At 43.9% G+C, this 22,048-nt stretch overlaps 2 protein-coding genes across 7 annotated transcripts in view; one reads left to right on the plus strand and one right to left on the minus strand.

The window, feature by feature from the left end:
- Window positions 1-506: 506 nt before the first annotated feature.
- On the plus strand, window positions 507-20,311 carry LOC110981035 (uncharacterized). Of its 5 annotated transcripts, none has more exons than XM_022238191.2 (26): window positions 507-586; window positions 1,376-1,496; window positions 3,527-3,611; window positions 4,012-4,205; window positions 4,589-4,693; window positions 4,840-4,944; window positions 5,246-8,347; window positions 8,727-8,796; window positions 9,190-9,290; window positions 9,697-9,816; window positions 10,366-10,421; window positions 10,736-10,784; window positions 11,386-11,577; window positions 12,005-12,097; window positions 12,404-12,566; window positions 12,963-13,063; window positions 13,463-13,588; window positions 14,012-14,143; window positions 14,346-14,479; window positions 14,747-14,869; window positions 15,394-15,496; window positions 15,732-15,992; window positions 16,404-16,622; window positions 17,100-17,243; window positions 18,018-18,126; window positions 18,492-20,311. In XM_022238191.2, exons 2-26 carry the CDS (start codon window positions 1,422-1,424, stop codon window positions 18,569-18,571), a joined length of 6,042 nt encoding a protein of 2,013 aa, XP_022093883.2. In that variant the 5' UTR covers window positions 507-586; window positions 1,376-1,421; the 3' UTR covers window positions 18,572-20,311. The 5 variants fall into 5 exon arrangements, with proteins under 5 accessions (XP_022093883.2, XP_022093881.2, XP_022093880.2 ...); XM_022238189.2 differs by having other exon boundaries at window positions 509-586; window positions 1,371-1,496; XM_022238188.2 differs by having other exon boundaries at window positions 511-634; window positions 1,371-1,496.
- eif2a (eukaryotic translation initiation factor 2A) overlaps window positions 19,861-22,048 on the minus strand; it is a 97,561-nt gene continuing 95,373 nt past the window's right edge. For both annotated transcript variants that reach the window (XM_022238168.2, XM_087145997.1), the window contains one exon: window positions 19,861-20,694. The gene's annotated coding sequence lies outside the window, so the exon portion shown is untranslated. The remainder of the gene's footprint in view (window positions 20,695-22,048) is intronic.

A 22,048-nucleotide genomic window follows, 5' to 3' on the forward strand; every position in this document is an offset into this window, starting at 1 on the left:
GTTGCATTTAGTGGGGCAATTGGAGCAGACAGATATAGGAAATATTTGAATGTTCAACCTCTCCGTACTAGTTGCAAATATCGAGGCGTCATCAGTGACCCAAATCGTTTTGATCTTCAAACTCTGAGTCATTCTTTCAGTTGGGGTTCCGACTCGTGACATTATTTTTTCCATCTCTATAATTTGACATGGGATATCATTGAAGTTGACTTCAGACTAGTTTCATTTGTTTGGCAGGTAATTTGCGCATTGAAACACTCTTGGAAATTAAAGAATGTGTTTTAAACTTGAAAAGTCATACACCAGATGTTACAGGGATGGGGGGGGGACCTGGAAACCATAATTTATAGAAAGACCCGTCCCCCAGGTTCCCACACCCACATGACATACAAGTGACAACCTACTGTGTGTGAACTCCCATCGCATTGAGGTTGGGTGTAACCGTCACCGTCAATAAAATTTTATAGCGCCCTCATGTGTCTAAACAAATGTAAACGTGTGTAACGCGGATGCAGTATCCAGCTCGCCAAGCCTCACCGCACCACGCACGGTACGAGAGCGGGTAAAACGGGAACAAATTTCATGTGTAAGTTCATCTACCAAGCATCAGGAAATCAGCCAGTGTCATTTTTTGGTAGGATTTGTTTCAATGCAGTTTATTACCCTATAATACTGAAGGTGTCTGCTGAGAAATCCCCCTTTTCAAAGTAGACGTATCGATGACGGGTCACTGAAGGCCTGACGTTAGATTTCCGACACCCGGCATCATGACCGACTGACCTGATGCGTACGTGGCCTGCCGTGGGCTGGGTCAGCAAACCGTAACGAAAGGCGACGGAGGAAGCATTACACATAATTAGGCGTCGCTATGTTGGCAATACTTACTTTGGATATACGGACAACACCTTAGGCCTTGTGCACAAACCTAGTATGGGACTTGTCTGAAAAAACCTAAGCAGGTGAGGGCCTAGGCTAGGTGTTTTCTAAGTGGGCCTAAATGCTTTGGAATTTCCTTGGCCAAATTTAGGTACTGTTTAAATTTAGGACATGTTATACTCCCCTGCAACCGCTAAAAAAAGAGTGACAATAATGTCCCAAAATGGGGGGAAATATTGAAGCACTAGGCCCCCTAGCCTTTTTTTTCCAAGTGGATCTGGGGGCCTGTTTGTTTAACATGGGATCTGGATTGTGATCAGTGATCCGCCACCAAAACCCACCTAATGGATGGAGCGAACCAGCGATGGGGTCACTGATCCAGATCCATGTGAAACAAAGTGGCCTTGATCACGATCAGACACGATCTGACATAGACTGGTTCCTGTACATACATGTAGTCACCGCTACCTTTTTAAAAATCTCTCATCTTGCAGGGACAGAACGGAGGGTTTGGTCTAACGCCAACACCCAAGAACCTGGACAAAATGGCCACGCCCGACCAAGCCCCGCCCACAGGGGAGGGGGGAGAGGCCAAGGGCACTCCTAGTAAATCAGGCAAGGTAAGAAACGGCTTTGAGAAATCTTGAGAATTCTTTCCTGAATGGCAATTAAACACCAATATTTAGGCAGCAGTGAGTTAGGCAATTTTGAGTTAGTACAAAAAGTTTGTAAATGTGTGAAGTGATTATGCTGTTGCAATGTAAAAAGTGTTTTAAAACATGAAAAATGTGATGTAAAAGTATAACAATGACATGATTTCAAATTCTGTCTTAAAAGCAAATTTGATGGATCTTTTGAAGAGATAAGGTTATTTAAATATTTGTGGTTTGAGCTGAGAATATCAACCTGTTACCCCTGCCCACCATGCTTATAAATCTGCGCTGAATCAATCAGAGCTCGTAATGTTTAGAGTCTAGTGCTTTCACGTCTGTCAATTGCAGTGCAACCTGTGTGTGTGCGTATAAAATGGAAACGGCTATTAGTGAAGCCACCAGGAACAAGCTTTCTGGAGGGCAGTTAAGGCAGAACAGTTGTTGCCTCGCTCTTGCATTATGTGTTGCAGCGGTTCATTGGCTTTGCATAATTGCTTGGAAGCATGTTTACGTTCGCCGCCCAGTTCATTTCACCAAGTGCTGTTTGTCACCTTGGCCACAGTCCTTTCATGTTCGCTCAAACGCACGCATCATTTGTGTGGGAAATTCTCCCCTCAAGAACACAGCCAATGGAAACTGACTAGGCCCATTGGAGTTATTCTGAAATATTGGCGAAGGAATTGAGTGGAACAGGATTTGTACCCGAATATTCAGTGATGGGACGCAGCGATGCACAACTCAACAGGGTGTGCAGGCATGGCATAAATAGTGTGGACCTCCGCACAAAAGTCCACAGAATGTAGGGTATGATGGCATTGTGTGGACTGGCACACGTCCACACAATGTTTTCCCCACTCTGAAAAACAGTTTTAGAGGCATTTTGGGGTCAAGGTTATCTGTAGCAAAATGAAGAGGAACAGTCCCGGAAATCATAATCAGAAATCCAGCTCGAAGGAAATATCCTAGTTGGAGAAACAGGAGCATTTTCCTCATATTTTCTTAACCACAGGAGAACAAAAGGAATGTCCACACTTTGTATGTAGATCAAGTTGGAGTGTGTGGTTGTGTGCATGAGTGATAAAAATTATTTAAATGTAATTTTTGGACTGTTTTCTGGTTTGAAATCAAAAAGTCCCTTCCCAATAAATGTTTCATGCAAAGGAAATTCAACCTAATATTCATATTTTCTCTTTCCCTTAAAAGGAATTATCATATTTAAAAAAAACAAAGTCGGCTGTTGACACCTGTAGAACTTACCGTGTGTTTGGCTCTGAAAAAGAACACGTATATGTAGTACGAAAATATTCCTGTTCACATGTCCTATTTACCCAACCTTTAAATATTGATCGTAAACTGTTTAAGCTCATTTGCAAGTCACAAACAGATTCAGCAGCAAGTTTTATGGCGTATCTGTTAATTTTTAATTTCAGATGGATTTTTGAGCCAGGCAGGGAACATGTGTTCCTGCACAATTGATTAAAAAGTATTGAGTGGTGGCAGATGGTGTGTGGTGTTGTTTAGGAATTGGTCATATACTCTCTCTGTTTGGCCTTTTGGCTTAAATGCAAAGCCAGAGTTCATTCCTGTTCGCCACTTTGGAATTTATGGAGAAAGAGGATTCGCTGTGAGTTTATCAGGAAAAAAGACTGGATTTTTTAAATGAACAGAGCTGTAACGCCCACGATGGTACAGCTGCCACGTCCTTTATTTTACCACTTACTGTGAAAACCAATGAGACTTGACAGTAGGTGGCGAAATTACGTGACCTGGTGACTATAACGTCATAAACATTCTAGGCTCACTTGATAATTTTTATTTTGCCACAAGAAAAGGAAGGGCTATTTTGTTATCCAGCTGTCTCCATGTGTAGTGAAAATTTAGTAGTTGGTAAAAGTTTTGATCTAGTTTTTAAGTGATTTTTATAGATCAGCAAAGAATACTTGAAGTTTAAGTGTCGTAAAAGTCATTGTAACTGTTTTTTATCTCTCCCAACAAAGCTGGATACCTTGGCAAGGGAAGATCTGATCAAATATGTGAAGAAGCAAGCCATGCAGATGCAGAAACTTAAGGCACAGTGTGATAGTAAGCATGAACAACTTTGAATCCTGTTGAAAATTCCATTTGCAAAACTCAATGGCACACAGGTGTTCTTTGGTTTTTAACTTGTATTTTCAACAAGTCCAATTAAATGCCAAATGTGCCAAAAAAAGTTGTAATCACTATTTAAAAGGAAATTCAGAAAATGATATTTCATGATTTGCAAACTAAATAAACTTCTTATCCTCATGAGATTAAACAAAATGTAACAAATTATGTCTTGATTTTTGGAGAATTTCCAAACAATTTTTCTGAAGCTCTTTGAGCTAGCGCTGAGTAGAAAGTGACTATGCTAACAATGCCTGAGTTTCAATCTTACGGATACTTCTTGACCGTGGCACATCCTTATTTGACACGATTGAGGGCACTATTCTGTTATCTCCAGAACTCACAAAGGAGGCCAAGGAGAAGGTGGAGCCTGGCGAGAAGCGCGGCGCTGCCCATGCAACGGAGGAGCTGGAGGCAAGACTCAAGATGGCCGAGGCTGAGCTGGCCGAGATGAAGGAGGAACGGGAGGGAATGTTGACGGCTTACAACACTGTACAGCAACAGCAGGAGCAGACCGCCGAGACTCACAAGGTAACCCGTGCCTGCAGCTAGCCACGCCCTGGAACCACACCCTTGGACCACACCCAGAAACTCCTTGCTGTTAAACCTGTGGTTTTAAAGCCACACTTAACCACGCCTAACAGACACTCGAAATGATCACACCTTACAATCACTCCCAGATCAGATATCCGTGTGATCATCTTTGGTAATGACTCTAAAGGAGGCTTGGTGGCTTCCTGTAGCCAAAGTAGGAGGCTGCTGATGGATCCAGTGCGGTAGAATGGCACACCACGCCTTTGCCATATCCAGAAACCACACCCTCTTGGCAAACCCATTGGCCTTCTACATGTATCTCTTTCTCTTCCATTGAACTTTCAAATAGTTTTCACACAATGAAATTTTGTCGTCCACAGAATCTTGAGGACGCTCTGAACAAAGTTACAACAGAGAAAGGGGATTTATTAAAAGAAGTTGCCCATCTGAAGGAAGATTTAAGCAAGGCCTCCTCCAAAAACAAGGTAAAACCCATTTGGCACGACATTACGTCTTTAAATTTTCATCACAAATCGTTCTTCCTGATGACAGCTGTGGCCGTTGGGAGATTCCGGCAAACATTATATACAGAAGTTTTATTCTGACCGTTATTTTCTGGAATAATTTCTAGGAGCTGTCAGAGCAGCTGGAATGCATGCAGATGAAGCAAGAGACAATGGCATCCACGTTTCAGTGTCTGCAGGAAGAGCAAAGCACTCTGGGAAATGAAAACGAGGTCAGTTTCTCACGCTTGTTATAAGGACTGTATGGTTTTTCCTGGATGAATTTGATTTAAACTGCTCACCTTTTGTCGCTGAAGCTATTGCGTTTGATTTTTCCTTTGAGGCATACATTATTGTGAATCTTATTTTAAGGAAGATGTACATGTATGTTGCACCATGTTTAAGAACCCTTCTTTTGTTGAATTCATCAGAAAACAAATACCAGTTCGAAAAATTCTGACTTTGGATAAAGTCGTTTCTAATTGATTTATTCAGGGTTGCCCTTTTTTATGTAAAATTTCTGTTTTCTTGAAGGCTTTGCAAGAACAGATCAAAGTGTTAACTGCTGCAAGGGATCAGGTGATGGATTCTCTGCAGGCTTTCAAACAGCAGCAGCGGGAGACAGCCAGTGATGCCAGTCAGCTCCAGAGTGCCCTTGCCGAGATCACATCGGAGAGAGACGAGCTGGCTGCCCAGCTGGGAGCACTGCAGAGGTCCCAGGAAGGCTCTGCTACAGAGATTCAGGAGCTCAAGTCCAAACTGGAAGCTGCCAACGAAGAGATCAGTGTCTCGGAGAAGCAGGAGGCGGACAGGACGGTAGAAGCGGCACAGGCCAGGAGGGCTCTGGAAGAGGAGATCCAGAGGTTGCAATGCCTTCAGGAGGAGATCCTGGCCTCCAAAGACAGTCTTATCTCCACCAATGAGGAAGCCAAAAGAATCCTGAGAGAGGAGGTTGATTCGGCCAATAGAGAAAGACTTGAGACTCAGAAAGACCGAGACAATCTGGCAAATGAGGTGGCTAAGCTTAAAGAGGAACTTGCACGAAATGAAATAGATGTGGGCGATGCTGCAAAGAGACAGAGTGAGGTGGACAACCAGTTATTGAAAATGGAGGAGACATTAAAGGCAGCCGTCGCCGAGAAGGAGGAATCTAACAAAGGGATAGAGGAGCTCAAATCTGAAATTGGAAAGCTGAGATCTGAGCTAAAGTCAGCAAATGAAAATCTTAGCTTATCTAATCAGGACAGGGACAGCATCGAGGCCATGCTGACCGATCTCAAGGAGGAGCTGGAGAGTCTGAGACACAAACTGCAGGAGTCTGAAGATTCTAACGGTGAGCTGAAAATCCAAGTGGATCACTTGACCAGTGAGAAGGGTAGAGTAGTCCAGGAAAGCCAGGCTTTCAAAGATCAAGCTGAAAATTATGAGGCACAGCTCAAAGATCTAAGATTGGAATTAGAGAGCTTGAGACGAGAGAAGGACGAAGCCGTGGAAGATTTGGAAGAGAAAAAGAGGAGTGTTGGGGTTGCGACTGAAAATCAAGAGAAGATAAAGGGTCAACTTAACGAAGCCCTGGCTGAGAACAAGAAACTTCTCGAGGGCAGTAAAGAACTTGATAAACGTATAGGGCATCTGGCGGAAGAGAAGAGTCAGTTAGCTGTCAAAATAACTGACAAGGAATCAGAAAATGTGTCGCTGCTGAATGATGTGGCTACTTCGAAGAAAGAGAGGGACCAACTTGCCGCAAAGGTAGAAGAAGTGGAGGGAGAAATCTTGAAGCAAATGCAGAGGAGCAAAGACGTAGAACAGAAAATGCAGGAAAAACTCACGGAGGCTGAACAAGAAGCCAAGGCATTAAACCAACGGCTTATTGTAGCAGCTGAGAACAACAAGAAAGCATTAGAGGTAGTTGAAAGAGAAAGAGACAGAGCAAGAGACCAGCTGGAGGCGGTCAAACATGACCAGACGAGCTCTGCTGAAGAACTTCAGGAACAGCTTCAGAGCGTCCGCTCTGAACGAGACACATTAGTGGATGCCAAGCTCTCTTTGGATTTGGAGGTCCTAAGGTTAAACAAGGACCTGGTCACAGCTCAGGAGAGCCTGAAGGCCTCCCTGGAGGAACTGGAATCGAGATCAGAAGCCGGAAACAAAGTGGCACATCTGAAAGGAGAGTTGGAAGCCATGCAACAGACTCATGATGAACTTCAAACTGAGCTGATGGCCATCAGGGAGGCTCACCTGGAAGCTTTGAATCAATGCACACATGCTGAAACACAACTGAAAGCCTTGAAAACTGGACAAGAGAAGGGTTCTTTAAGAGAACAGGAGGAACTTCGGGAGCAGTTCCAAAAGGATCTCAAGAGACTGGAAGCAGAGAAGTGTGAAATTCTAGAGCAGCTTGAAACTTTGAGAAAGACCACTAAATCATCTGACAGTGCTCTCAAGCTTTCACTACAAAATCTCGACACTGAAAAAAGCAAGTTGACCATGCAACTGCAGGAACAGGAGGCAAGCTTCAAACTTCTAATGGAAGAGAAGTCAGCTACCATTCAAGATCTTGAAAGGGAAAAACTTAAAGCTTATGAACAACTGGAAAGCTTGCGAAAGACAGAAGCCTCACTATACCATCTTGAGGAAGCCCTAGAAAAAGTGAAACTTGAAAAAGAAGAACTTCAGGAAGAGTTGAAGGCCAAGGAATGTGAACATAACAACAAATTAGGACAACTCGAGGAACAGTTGGAAACTGGAGAAGCTAACCAAAATACAACTGAAGAAGATCTCGCTAGGATGGCCTCGGAGCTTCAGCATAAAGATTCGCTGATTCAACAAATCAGAGAAGAGATGAAGGTTGAACTGGAAGCTAAGCAGTCAGAATTAGACAGCATCTCAGTTGAGCTGGCAGCTGCCCAACAAGTCAAGGAAGACCTGATTTCAAAGACCGAGTCCGAATCTCAAGAGAAATCCCCGGAGCAAGGAGATGCGTCCAATTCCCAGCAGGCTTCAGAATCTAGGATTCAAGACCTTGAAGCTAAAATCAAATCTTTAGAGGCAGACAAAGTGGCTTTCAAAGCCAACTTTGAGAAACTGAAGAAAGCCAGTCAGACCAAAGTCCAACGTCTGAAGGATCAGGTGGAAGCCCTTCAAGAAAAGAAGAACAGCCTGGCAGAAACAGTCGATGCTTTGGCATCATCTGATGGAAGCAGAGCCAGCCAGATCGAAGAGTTGAGCAAGTGGAACGAGTCCCTGAGTGCAGAAAAGGCCGACTTGGAATGCGAGGCGAGAACAGCGAGGGAAGACTGCGAGAGGCTGGAGGAGACAAAGCGGGGGTTGGAGTCGGCCTTGAAGGACTTGGAAGCGGAGAGGACGTCCCTCTTCACCGACCTGCAGGCAGCGCTGGCTGAGCAGAGCTCCAGCACCGAGGGCCAGCAGGGATTGACTGAGAGGCTTCAGGAGACAGAAGCGTCTAGGCAGAAGCTGGTCAGCAAGTTGCAGGAGGTCCAGGTGGAGGTTGACCAGAAGGCAGTGGAAGTCAGCCATCTGAAGATGGACTTGGAGAAGGCTTTGGCAGAGAATGAGAAACTAAAGGAGGCGGGAATAAAAGAAACCATCTCAGAGAGGACATCCAGAGCAAGAGAGGTGAGGGACAGTGGTTTATTTAGAAACCCTATTTAAAAATTGGCGATTCCTAAGGATCTGAGCACAAATTTTAAAAATTACTCAAATCCCTCTGGAAATCTGTGGTAATGGAATTTAAACTTGGCAGGAAATTTAACGTTTTATGATCTGTCTTCGTTGTTTTCAGCACCATGATAATTTATTGGAAGTTGGGCATTGTGTAATAAAATGGAACCCCGGTTAAGTTTTCACAGAGTGAAGAACAGAACAGATGTCGTTGACCTGCCCGTGGAGCAGAACTGCCAAGGGAGACTTCAAGAACCTCCTTAGTCTGTTGAAAGTACCAATCTAAGAACCCTTTCTGTTGAATCTGTTTTTCTTTTATGTTCTAAATTCTCAGGACAGTCCAAGAGAAAGAGAAACTCACCAAGGTGCCTCTCCAGCAGGTGGCTCACTGCAGCAACAGTTAGGTGAGAAAATGGACACATTACATAACGCTACAACTTCAAACATTTGACCTTAAATAACATTTGCTGGAAAACATTTTGGACTTCAACATAATTTGTAGATGTTACAGTCAGTCATGCATATGTATGTAAGCAAGAGGATGATTTCTATTGAAATAAGTGTTTTATACCGTCGTCTCCCCCGTGTTTGAGTTTTCGGAATAATTCTTCGTAAAAGAAGATGCACTCACAGCATGAGCGAAGAGCAAGTGCGGAAGTTGAGATCCCTGTTGAAAGTGAAGAAAGACAAACGTGAAGTTCTGTTTCGTCTCTGCCCGAGGAGACCATTATAGCCGGCAGGTGTCGTTTTTTTGATTTGTGCATGGCAGAAGGTGTCTTTTTTTTTTTGTTTTGCAGACGCCAAGGGGAAACAGCTCAAAGACAGTGAGGAGAAAGCGCAGAAGTTGAGATCTCTGGTGATGAAAGTGAAGAAGGATCTGGAACAGGCAAAGAAACAGGTAGTCGGAGAAATCCATCCCAACACAGCAGTGCTTTGACCGAAAGGGCAGGTTGCGTTTGAGTTTGCTTGTGTCTGTCCCCAAAATAAATGGTTCCTCTCAAGGATAGCAATCTGCTAAGAATATCCACTGTTTATAGGAAATTTCAAAAACATGCAAAAAATTTCTCTTTCACAAAAAGGAAGACTTTAAAAGTAATTGAAGCCAAATGTATGTCGACTCGCGCAAAATACTAAAAAAACCTGTTATCTAAATTAACATCTCCCCAACGCAAAAACAAAAAAATACATCTTGAAAAATACTTAAAGAGCCATAAAACATGGTTAAGAAATACCCCAGATTGAAATCCATATAAACACACAGTTTGGAAATTCTGATCTCGTCATTGTATGTGCGTTCATTGTAGGTGAGTTCTCAGACTGAGGAGCTGAGCCGTGCAACAGCGGAGAAAGAGCAGCTGTCCAAGAAGTTGGAATCCCTGAACCAGCAGCTCAGCGGTAGCAGGCAACACATCGAGAACTACCAGGTAGGACCAGTGGTGTAAACGGAGATTGCTTTTTGCAAAGGGTAGGGGGGACACTTGGGGGTGGGCCGCCGTTGTCTGGAGGGGGGGCACTCCGTGGGTTCAGTCACTGTCAAAACACTGATAAAGGCAGATTATAGGCAGAGTTTGTCCTAGGGAGGGCACGTTGGAAGGACAGGTCTTAGGAGAGGGGCGTGTCCCCCCTTAATAGTTACGCGACAGGGTAGGACGCGGAATGGCCCAAGATTGCTTCCTAAACCGTTTATAATCCAAAATTTGGTTTTGTTGCATTTTGAAGAATACAGGATTATTCAGCCCATTCACTGTTACTTCTAAGACGAGGCTTGATATCCAGGGGTCTTCCATTTTCCAACAGTTTTTACGAGTGTGCAAGACACATGCTGGAACACCATGTACACTTTTTAAACCTATGACAAACATTGACATCCAGTGCAGAACTCTTTTTTTGGGGGGGGGGTTGGTGTACCTTTATACACTTTGGAAAGTGGAACGGGTCCAGACCAAACAATCTGATCTTTTTTCTCTCTACAGAGCTTACATGTGGAATATGAGAAGTTACAAGATTCTCTGGATGCTGAGAAAGAATTGTGAGTGTGCACACGCTAAAAATGCCCAAATCATTCCGAGGTATTTCAAAATTAGGGAGCATGCAGTTATGAATATTAGGCAGAGGGTTTTCAATATGTTCTGAAAACCGGTTGAAAACGTGAAATTAATCACAATAAAACTAGTGGTTGCAACAGAAGTCTGCAATTCAAAGGTTTGGGTTGTTGATTTTGAATTTTCTTGCCACTGACTGTAAAGGAGTTCTCAAAGTTCTTCTCTACTTTTGTGTTTGTGTCAGTGCGAAGCTTATAATTTTGTGACAAATTTTGACGTGCCTGTTTGCTGACTCTTCTAGGTGTCGTGAACTGCAGAAGAAGCTGAACGAAACTTCTGAAGATTTTAGGGTAAATTATTTTCTCTTTTGGAATATATTGGAAAAGATCAGTGTTCTAGCCATGGTGGGTGGCGCCAGGCGGCACCACCCGGTACGGTAAATTTCTGCCTGGCTCTTGGGTTCAAAATAGCTGTGCCACCCAGCAAGAATTTTCCAAAAAACTAACTGAAATATTGTTGAAAATGTACCAATTGGATCATATTTCAAGCCTACAAAGTCAGAGTTTTGCATTATTTTGTAATTTTAAACAAGGAAAGACCTTAGAACAGTATTTTTCATTTTATTTGTATCAAATCAGCCACTGATTGCAAAAACATTATTGTAAACGTGCCTTCACGATGACGTGGGGGAAATCCCTTTCGGGATTCCCCTAAAAACCCAACTATGGGCTGCGAGAGCTCCGCTCACTGGGCTCGCTACGCTTGGTAATCCAAAAATTTACCAGGCACTAAAATGGTCATAGCTAGAACACTGGAATTGATATATTTTTCAAAACTGTATCTTTGAAAAGGCACATCCTGGACAAAGAAAACTAAAGTGTTGATAAACTTACTTCACATAGCCGATGTACTTTGGTATTGAAACTAGAAATATCAAATTTTTTTCTTCAGAATCTGTCGACGGAGTGTGCACAGACCAAAGTAGCCAAGGAGGAGCTGGCGAGGTCATGTGACCATGCTGTCAAGGAGATCCACATGCTGGAACGGAGCGTGTCGGAACTGAAGGGCAAGCTATCGGCCACAGAGGATGAACGAAATAAGGAAAGGCAGGAGAAGGAACAGAAGATGAAGGAACTGGCCGAGGTAGGGCTATCATTCCCTTTATTTTGCAAGTTTATTCAAATTTGATGTGGAAATTAAATCTACCAAATTGTGTGTATTCGTCTGAATTTAGTCAATCTTGATCGGAAGAAAGATAAAAACTCGGGGGTAAAATAATAGTTGACCAAGACCCGTCATTCCCTCTTTAAGAAAACCCTAAGTGCATGGTAAGTACATGTACAACGCCCTATGTGGATGATGACGTGACTGCGCACCTTTGCATGGTCGTCTACTTTACTGAAAGAATACCATAGCAGTTGTGCCGTCAACAAGCAATTTTACCTGTGAAAAAAAAAATGTATATTTTACACAATCAATTTGGTTTGTATGTCTGTCCGACCTGCATTTCAACAACTTTGCCTGTTCAGGTGATCGAAGTAATGCATTTTCCTTTATTTTGTTTCAACAGTCCCTTGAGTTGATCAAAGAGTTTGAACACAATGCTGGAAAACAAAAGGAGGACTTTGACACGACTACAAGACAGCTGGAGGCCGCTCTCAAGGTGAGTCTTCGCCTTGTTCACTCACCCAGGAAAGTCACAGTTCCAGTGTGTCTAACCAGGGCGTAACCTGGGTCCAAGTGTAGATCGGGAACTTTGAGAGGGGTCATTTTCTCGGACGGTACTTTTGTGGGTTTCAAATGATAGTTTGAAATGGTACAAGGCTTTTTTTCTGTCCACCCAATTACGAACAAGGATCGATGTTGTTTGCTGCACAAGATAGGCACAGGCCTACAGCAAGAGCGTGTTTATGGACTACATAGAAACTTTTGTCCCAACTTCCTGTCCTTGTTACCCCCTCCACAACAGGAAGCCAGCCAGAGCAACCTGATGGACCTGGAGATTGCCGACTATGAGAAGACTGTCGCCAACCTCAACCAGACCATCCAGGACAAAGATGACTGCATCGCCGACTACCAAGCGGAAATTGAGAGACTCCAGAAACGTATTGAAGCCATGCAGAAGGAGATAGGTCTGTGGCCTGTTCACGGCGACATATTTTGAACTGAATGTGTGCAAATGCAAGACCAGTTTTTAACTGTACGGGCATAAATGAAAAACCAATTTCCAATGGTTTGTTGCAACTAGTTTCAACTGAATGTGCATAAATGTGCGACAGGTTTTCAACTGAATGTGCACAAATGTGGAATCAGTTTTCGACGGAATGTGCACAGAATGTGTGAAAGAATTTTTAACAGAATGTACATATTGCCTTGAGTCTTGGACGCTCGTAGGCAGTAGCACGTGCATCCGTGCAGCAAAACTTATTTTGTTGTGCTTGCTGGTCACATAGTCACGCACGGAGTCAGTACAAAACAGGAGTGCAAGGGAATGATTCACATTGAAGCCTTTGGCCATATTCTCCTAGATGCGTCCGATAACCAGCGCGCTCAGGCAGACGAGCGGGGGAATAAACTCAAGGCCATGCTGATGAAGACCAAGAAAGACCTAGCGGACTCCAAGAAGGCTGTAAGTCGCCACCTTCTCTCCTATCCCCCTACCTTAGCAGAGTAACCCCTCAAGGTATTTCTGACTCAAAGTAAGATCTGAAAAGGAAGGTTTGGTAATGAAGGGGTCTCCCTGTATTAAACAGGCCTTTCCCTCAACTAGATGTGCCATGAAAGAATTCCTTGGTTTGGTTGATTCTGTTAATAGGTTTTTTATATTTGACCAGTTGTAGGTTTCTAGGCCGGGATTTAAATTCTGTCTTATTTTTCCGACATATAGCAGAAACAACAAATATATTCCAGATATAATCACATGATAGATCAAACGTAAGAACCTGACTCATTTTGAAAATTTGTTGCAGTTGCTGTACGGAGTCTCAACCTTTAACCTCTAAACCTCACCTGTCTTCTGATTATACAGGAAGGTGACCAGCGGTCTACTGAGGCAGCTCTTCACGGTCAGTTGGAGCGACTGACCCAGCAGGCCGAGGCCCTCAAAGTGGACCTGTCAGTCATGGCAAGCGAGAAGCAAAAACTCCAGGACCAGGTGCGTCTCCAGAGAGAGCCAGAATTAATGCTGCTTTTCCATGTCATCAATTTCTTGAAGTGGCCAGTTGAAGTCGGGATCTCAAAACGTTTAGTTAGTACTTCATTAGTTAAAGACATGAGTTGCCAGACTTTATCCTTCAGTTTGTGTGCTAGATAAGGTTAGAGTGTTTATGGACATTAAAAACACAGTCTGATCGTCATCTATGTTAGGTTTGAAGTGTTCAGTTTAGTGTCTCGGCTTGAATTCACCACGAACACTCATTTTTCTGGCCAAAATATCAAAGACCCGATTCTTTAAATTCTGGTTGAATCCTCTGATGCAACACAATAGATGCATGTTCCAATTTTTTTAGATCTTTGCATGAACAGCATGCTTAAAACAGAGAGGTGTCAATATTTTGTCCAATTTTGTTGGTCTCAGCTACGTGCGGCGAGCGACGCCAACCTCCGGACTGTCCGAGGGTTGGAGCAGAAGAGCAGAACCCTACAGGAAGATCTTGAACTGGCAAGAAGCGAACTGGTCAGCACACAGGAGGAGTTTGAGAGTTACAAGGTAAGGAATCTTGCTCTAGAAAACAAGTGTCAATGTCGCGATCACAGTTTATCAGTCGAACAAACCACAAAGACGAGGAGTGTTCCGTTTTTCTGACAATTAGGAGGAAAATGCACTTATTACACTTTGATAATTCCTATTTGAAAGTGGCTCCAAGTTTGTTTCTTTGTCTAGTGGGTAAAAGTTTACCTTTGACCTACAGGTCAGAGTTCACAGCGTTCTGAAGCAGCAGAAGACCCGAGACAGCTCACACGTCGACATGGAAACGGAGATGCAGGAGAAGGACCACCTGGAGAAGTTGAACAGGCAACTCAAGACCAAGATACAGGAAACCAGGTTTGTAGGTTTGAGTTCTCCAAGGAAGATACCCTTCCGTGAAAATTTCAGAGTGGGATGTAACTTACAAGTTGGACTTGTTAACTTACAGGCAAGATCCATGGGGGAAAGTTACTAAGGTCTTGGCCATGGCTGACACCAAAACAAGTGTCCATTGGACGCAGCCATTAACTAGCGGCTTTTATAGGCACATGTATTGTCACCAGCCATGGCCAAGACCTTTTGATGGGGTGTTTATTTCATGGATCTTTTGGTTGTGCTTGCTAGGGATGAGCTGAGAGCTGTGACGACAGAGCTGGAACTCCTGCAAGACGAGCACGACCGGCTGCTACAGCGACACAGTGACATGGTGTTGGACAGCCAGAACAAGGAGTCGGCTTGGAGGGAAAAGTAAGACGCAGTAGATCACTGATCTCAGGCTCATGTATAAAATACTGGAGGGGTTCAAACCTCCGTTGTGTTTCTGACCTCCTCTCCAGGCTGTGAGACCCGAGAACCACTAGCCTGGTCTTGATCTAGGCAAAGTTGGCGACAAAACTGGTAGATTCCCCCCGCCCCATCATTCCAATTAAGGACACCTGCGTTTGCCTTTCAACCAGTAGCAATAACCCACATTACTTGATAGTCGGAAGTTAAGGTCAGATTTGCATTAATTATATGATGGCAATGGAGGGGTTGTTTGGCATTGGCTGTGCACGTGATTCATTGAGGGCGCTGTGCAGCTCACTGGAATGCCAAGTGAAGGCACTTCCTTAATACATGTATTAATACTACTAGCACGCAGGGGACTAGACATGCTTAATAAAACTCTCCTAGGCCAACATATATATTTTCAACAGAGTTGTCCTCTCAGTATAAATCAGTCGAGTGACCACTTGGACAAAGAGATTGGTTCCCCTGTTTTCACATTTCAGGATGGAGAAGCTCCGCATTGAGAGTCAGTCTAGTAACATCGAGCACCGGGAGGCAATCCGGGAGCTCACAGCCCAGAACGAGGTGCTCACCAACACTTTCAAGGTGAATGGGGGACATGTTTTCCAGCCGTAGTGAAGAAATGGGTCAACCGCCATCACTGTAGTCCGATGTTGTGACACACAAGCCGTCACAGACACCTTACCATTTCTGCCCCGAGTGGAGGTGCAAACTCGACCGCAAACGAGATTGTAAAAACTGCAGTCACTCTGATGCTGCAGGTTCCTGGGGGTTGTTAGTAATGCCGTTTGACCGAGTTGTTGATTTCTTGCCCGTGCAGACGCAGATGCGACAGCTGCAGGACGACCACCACCACAGCCTGCACTCGCTGCAGCACCAACTGGAGATGACGGAGAACCAGCTGTTTCGCCTGCAGAAGGAGCAGCAGCAGGCATACCAGCAGCAGCTGCAGCAGCCACAGCAACCGCTGCTGCAGCAGCGCGGGCAGGCGCCGGCCGCCAGGATAGCCGCCGACAGCAAGGAGAACTTGCCAGATCTGGGGCCCGCTAGACCCACGCTGGAGGAGAGAGAACAAGGCGAGGTGAGGTTGGGGGGGGGTCGGGGGTCAAGAGACAGAGGATAGAGGTCAAGGGGCTGAGATGTGTGTTGGGGGGGGGGAAATTGGTGAGGATCAGGGGTTAAGGGTCAGGGGTCAGGTTGGAGGTCAGCGGTTGGTGTTAGAGGATGCTGGTTTATATAGCACAGTTTTGGGATTATGAAGAAGGGAAAGCAATGTAGATTACATGAACATTTTTCTTTCTTTTTTTTTACATTTTTCTTTCTTTTTTTTTTTCACTGTGACAACGTCGTCTTCCGTTCTTGATCGGAGAATTTTAAATTTAATGTAGTTTGAAAATGTTGAGATTGCTGGTGCTCTGAATGCCCTTGGAGTCAATCTTGTCAAACTCTAATCCAGTTTTGTTTCCTGCTCCCCTCCCCCCCGACATTTCAGGGTATGGAATACACAGACGGTGAGCCTAGCGCCACCAAGCAGCGTCTGTCATCTACGACTAGCAACCCTCCCATGGTGCCCTTGGCCCAACTCCTCAGCGAGTCGTCGCTGGTGGAGTCGCCCCCCAGCGTTGTCAGCCTCGTTGGCTCAACGGCCGAGGAAGATCAGCTGAGGGCAGAGCTGACCACTGCCCGCAAGAAGTTGGACCACTTCAGCGAGGTGGGTGGGAGGGGGGAACCGCTGTTGCCTCGGGGGATTCGAGAGGCGTATGTACTCTTTGCCAGAACTCTCGAGGGGAAGAACTCTCTCAGGGAAGAACAAATAAAATAGGCAAGGACTGACTTGAGGTTTTACCTCCAGGTACCCATCAAAAACCCCATTAACTTTGTTAACGTTGAGGTAATTCTCAACTTACCTCTGGTTTATGTTTGCACACCTCTTGTATCTACTGATGAACCCCTTGAGGGTGATTTTCCACATGTTGTCAGCCATGTTGTTGCATGCGTGTTGTGTAGACTCTACTCAAGTAACTTTCATCAGAATGTGCACAAACCTCTTGGTCTTTTTTGTGGGCACCAGGACAACTCTTGCTAGCAAATGAAGTCCCCTACTCCCAGAGCCGATTTGTAAATTTTGAGTTCAGTAAATTGAATTTCATTTTTTAAATAAGCAACAACTGCCGTTTTACTTTTGCAGATCATGAGCGACAGCGAAGCGACCATCATGCGACTGACAGAGCAGGCCAAGGTCCTCAAGGAGGAGATCCGAAGGTTGGAGAGAAACCAGGAGAGAGAGAACGCCATCGCCAACATGGAATACCTCAAAAATGTCGTCCTGAAGGTAGGCCAGGCGTTCCCTAACGTCACAATTCTCTCTGCAGTTCCTGAGGTCAGTTAGGCCTCGTATTGGGTTCGGCAAACACGGTCATTGTGTAGGTAACATTCTACGTACTGTGGATTCCAGTCTCACCCACAGGGTTGACGTAAGAAGTGCCTTAGCATATTCTCACGCTTAAGTGCTTTTCGATTGTTCCTGATTTTTTCTCCTGACCGGCATGCTCTTCAGTTGCTCGGGTCTTATTTTACAGTTTTGTCACATTATTTAAGCCCCAGGATGGTGACTTTTTCTCACACCCTTTTCCTTACTATTGGTACGTTGTATAATAAGGCTGTCCCAGGGGTGGGGATTTTGTCTCTTCAGAATTGGTAATCCTCACACCTTAGGTGTGACAGGCTGTGGCTGGGGGTTGGGAAGGGGGAAAACTAATAGGTTTATCTTCAAACAAGGGTACCGGACGAATTGCTTGTGAACTGCCCGCCAGGCATTATTGAACAGACAGCATCGCTTGGATGAGTAACTGCTGAGCACATTGAAGCAAGTGTGACGCATGGTAGACACTCTCATCACATTGAGGGACACAGGCTTTGGATGACAAGTCGAGACGTAGGCCACGCACAGTGAATTACTGGACGCTCAAGCCCCCAGCAAACACACATCCGACAAGATGGAGATCATTTTATGTTAGCCAGTTGCAAGATGTGTATTAGATATACGCCATACTAGTGCTCAACTTAGTCTTAACGGAGTGACCAATTCGCCCCCCCTCCTTTCCAGTTCTTGATGCCAGCTCAGCCAGGGGAGAAACAACACTTGATCCCTGTCTTGACCACTATGCTCAAGCTGAGTGACAAGGAACGGCAGGACATCACGGCTGCCCTTGAAGGTCAGTACAGCTCATCAGACTTCTTGGCTTTCCTGCAATTCGCAGGAAAGCTATTGTTTTTGTCACAATTTTTTTTTTCCATTTTTCGGGTTCTTGTTCTTATTTTTCTCCCCAATCCCCTGTAAAATTTGTACAGGATCTTTTGGTTCATTTTGGGTAGCATTGAATCTTCAATCGTATTCAAATTTAAACCTGAAACACCATGTGAATCGCTTAAGGTTTTGTACCTTTTTACAGTTTCTGAAAAATTCCCCAAACATTTCTCCCTGATGTCAGTATTAATTGAACAAAATGAATTCTGCTCATTCGATTGTTTAGAGCCAATTTTAATGGATTGTTGTATTCCAATTTCGTTTCTATGCTAGGGGAAGAAATTGCAGTGGCTGGAAAAGAGTCTAACAAGTGGGGTTCCTACTTGCATCGCTGGTCTGGAGGCATTGTATAAACTGTTGCCACACTACAGAGCGGCTGGAGGAGAGGCCACTCAAAGTCCCAAACTCAAGCTTTTACTCTTTTTATTCTTGCCTTCAACTCAAGTGTGCAACAAACAAAGGCTAGTCTTGGTTCCAGTTGCAAGCACCATCAAAATTGAGGCAAGTGTGATCAAGACCCCTGGTTAACAGGTGGTTGATTAGCACTTACTTGTATCACAGAGCAAGCGTCTCCCATCCAACTCGAATCGGTGGTTATTGCAGCAATTCATGGTCTGGGCTCCATGTTCTGCATTGTGATGCATGCGGCTCCTGACAGCCAGCAGTGGGTACCAGCAGTATGTCATTTCAGTTCAGAATATCATATGCAGCAAGGTATGAGACAGAGAGAACCCCCCCTGCTTTGTGTTGGTCACTGTCTCGCAGGAATCTGGGGAATTCCTTTCAGACATCTTGGGGGGATGTGTTAAGTAACAATAGTCTGGAATGCGTATAGGGATTGGACATGTTGGGGGGGTACCCCTCGGTCTCATTTCTTGCTGGGTATAACTCGAATCGGTGGTTATTACAGCAATTCATGGTCTGGGCTCCATGTTCTGCATTGTGATGCATGCAGCTCCTGACAGCCAGCAGTGGGTACCAGCAGTATGTCATTTCAGTTCAAAATATGTGTTGAAAAAAAAATCAGTTAAAGGTACCCACTAAAAGCCAAACTAAATGATGCGAGTGTAAAATCAGAAAATGTTGTGTAAGTTGTATGATTTTTTTCCTCCACTTCTTTCGTTGAGCAGTCACGTTTTCATCAGATGGGTGAAGAACAGAGTGAGGAAAAGTAAAGGACATGGGAAGATTGTTCTATAGGCCACCGTCACAATGCTGCCATTTTTGTCTTGCCCCCTGTATACCAAATTATACAGGTAATACAACTTGACATTTTGACAAAGGAAAACAGACTACTTTTCCCTTCCAGCCTCAGTTTGGTTACATTGCTTTCTGTGGTAGAAACACAAGATGGCTGCCCCACGATAAAAGCTCTAGAGCCACTTGCGAGGTGACAGAGAGTTTTTTCCCCTGAGAATTTAATGTTTTTTTTTCTAACCCGTAATCATGTCAACTCTCCATCAAAAGTGTATTTTTTGCCAATTTTGCTGGAAAAGCATTTTTTGCCTGAATTTAGAGTTTTGATTATGTAGAAAAATTGAGATTGTCTTGTGAGGAGGTTCTGTCAAACATAAATTGATTTTATTTGATGTAAATGAAGGAGAACATTGATTCTAAAAAAGAATGACATCGGAAGACACACTTAGTGTACACCTGTATTTATTTTTGTAACAGTTCCTGCAAACTAATTTCAGAACACATGGGATCAAGGAAATTCATGGTCGGTGGTAACCCTCTAGCGATAAGTCTGTAATCAAGCATTGTACTAAACTTGAAGTAAAATAGTTAAATGTAATATTTTTTTATTTTTATGGTTTGAGCTGTTTCTAACCTTAGTTACTTTTATTAATTTTTTTGTGCGACAGTCGCAAAATGGGCATTGTACATCTTCTGAACGTTAAAAATAGATTCAAAATAACTTTAAAAAAAAAAGAAAACTTGTATACGGTAAACGAATACCTATCCAGGTTGTTTTCCAACTGTGTATGCGGTAAGGAACGTATATTTCAAGTTGTGCGCACTTTGTGTCATACAAGTGCCTTAACCATTTTTCTTGATACATCAAGTGTTCTGAATAAAATTTTAAAAGCAAATCTTGTGTGGGTTCTTGAAATACCTTTCCTGGGAGTAATGCACCATGGGGAATCGGAAAATCTTTCGAAAATATCTAGCCCGAAACCTGACAATTTCCGGCCAGAAATCGCATGCTGTGATATTTATTTCCAAGTATAAAACGATGGTTGATGTGGGAGATGAACTTCTAAGTGCTGGTGGTAACAGAAGACAAAGTGAAGAACTACCATTCCCAAGACGTCTTTAGCCAAGCTTTTAGATAAATATATGAGAAAACGTCTGTTGTTTGGGGACCCAAAGTGGCATAGCGGTAGAGATCCCGCCCTCGGAGGAGAAGGTCCCAGGTTCGAGTCCCGCTGGTGGCAGAGAAACCGGCAGTGGGTCCGAGTTCCGTGGAGCTCGTCTACCCAACAGGATAAAATAAAATAAAATGGAATTTTACTCTTTTTTACACCGATAACGGTTAAGTAAAAAGAAATAAAAGTCCCCGTTGTGACTACTGGGGGATTCGAACCCACAATCTGTCGGTTGAGCGTCGAGGTGCCTTCCAACTAGGCTATTACGCTCTTCTTACTAGAGAGTGCTCGGAAGTAATACATAAAGTATTATCTTTAAACTGATGCAAACGACAACAGCTTAAAGTCTAGCTATCAGCGTTTAAGTCAGCGCGCATGCTCTGTTGTACCAAAGGTCTGAAGCGCATGCGTGCTTGATCTTACGGGCAACGGGTTCTTTACTTTACGGGTTCTTTACTTTTCCATCTGAGAATTAAAGTTAAGTTTTAAACAAGTAACTGGCTTTTGGGAGTTAAAGTATTGTTTAACTATCAATATTTATGTCATGTTCTGAAGGAAAACTTTCTGTTCGCTTTCTCATGAGCTATTAGGAAACAGTTCAATGTCTGTGATAACTTTGTAAACATTTTGCCTAAGAATGGACAGGTCAGCGCGCTTACGCTTTTCTTGTATGAAAATTGTTAAAAGAAAAAAAAACGTGATGCTGGGGAGGTCATTGGTAAATGTTCATTGAAAATTGCAAGGGGAGGTACTCTGGACAAAATCCGGAGAGCTTTGCCAATTTCAAATGCATTTATGGAAAGTGGCACTTGGCAAGCTACGGCAATATTTTCTCGAACAGAAACCAACAGACAAACAAAAACTGCGCCAGGTATACACCTTGCAATGCAGTTAGCTTGAATACAGCCACTCTGAACAACGAATTTACCAGAAAGTTGTCGCGGCTGAACTCTCTCGTCACCGTGAAAACATTTCCGGATTGCGGATTCGCAAGCACGCCTTTCAAAGAAAAATATACAGATCAAACCAAGTTGGTTTGTTGGTGTGATGAACGCTGCGCTGTAGAACATGGACAGTTCTTCACTTTGAATAGCATTTTAGGAAAAATCTTTTTGTCACTGCATTGCATTTAAATGTTTTGGCGCATCACACACAAATACACCGAGGCCGTTTTCCAGTACTCAACTTCGTCTCCGTCTCAGGCTTCGTCTTTGAAACCAATCCCGGCGATTGTGGGCCTGAAGCGTTTAGATTAAATTGAAGTTCTGTAATGTTTGGCTCGTTTGCATCTTACTTGATGTTTTGTGACACTATCAGACTTATTATTGCGCTTACAACTTCAAAGTCAGGTAGTAAAAAGAAAAACAGTTCAGGCCTGAGACGGAGCCGAAGTCGAGTATTGGAAAACGGCCCAATAACGATCCTGTCAATATGACCCCGCACAGAAGCACCGGCAGCATA

Source organism: Acanthaster planci, linkage group LG14, assembly GCF_054643075.1.
Source record: "Acanthaster planci isolate LZ-2023a linkage group LG14, COTS_SCS, whole genome shotgun sequence".
Lineage (NCBI taxonomy): Eukaryota > Metazoa > Echinodermata > Asteroidea > Valvatida > Acanthasteridae > Acanthaster > Acanthaster planci.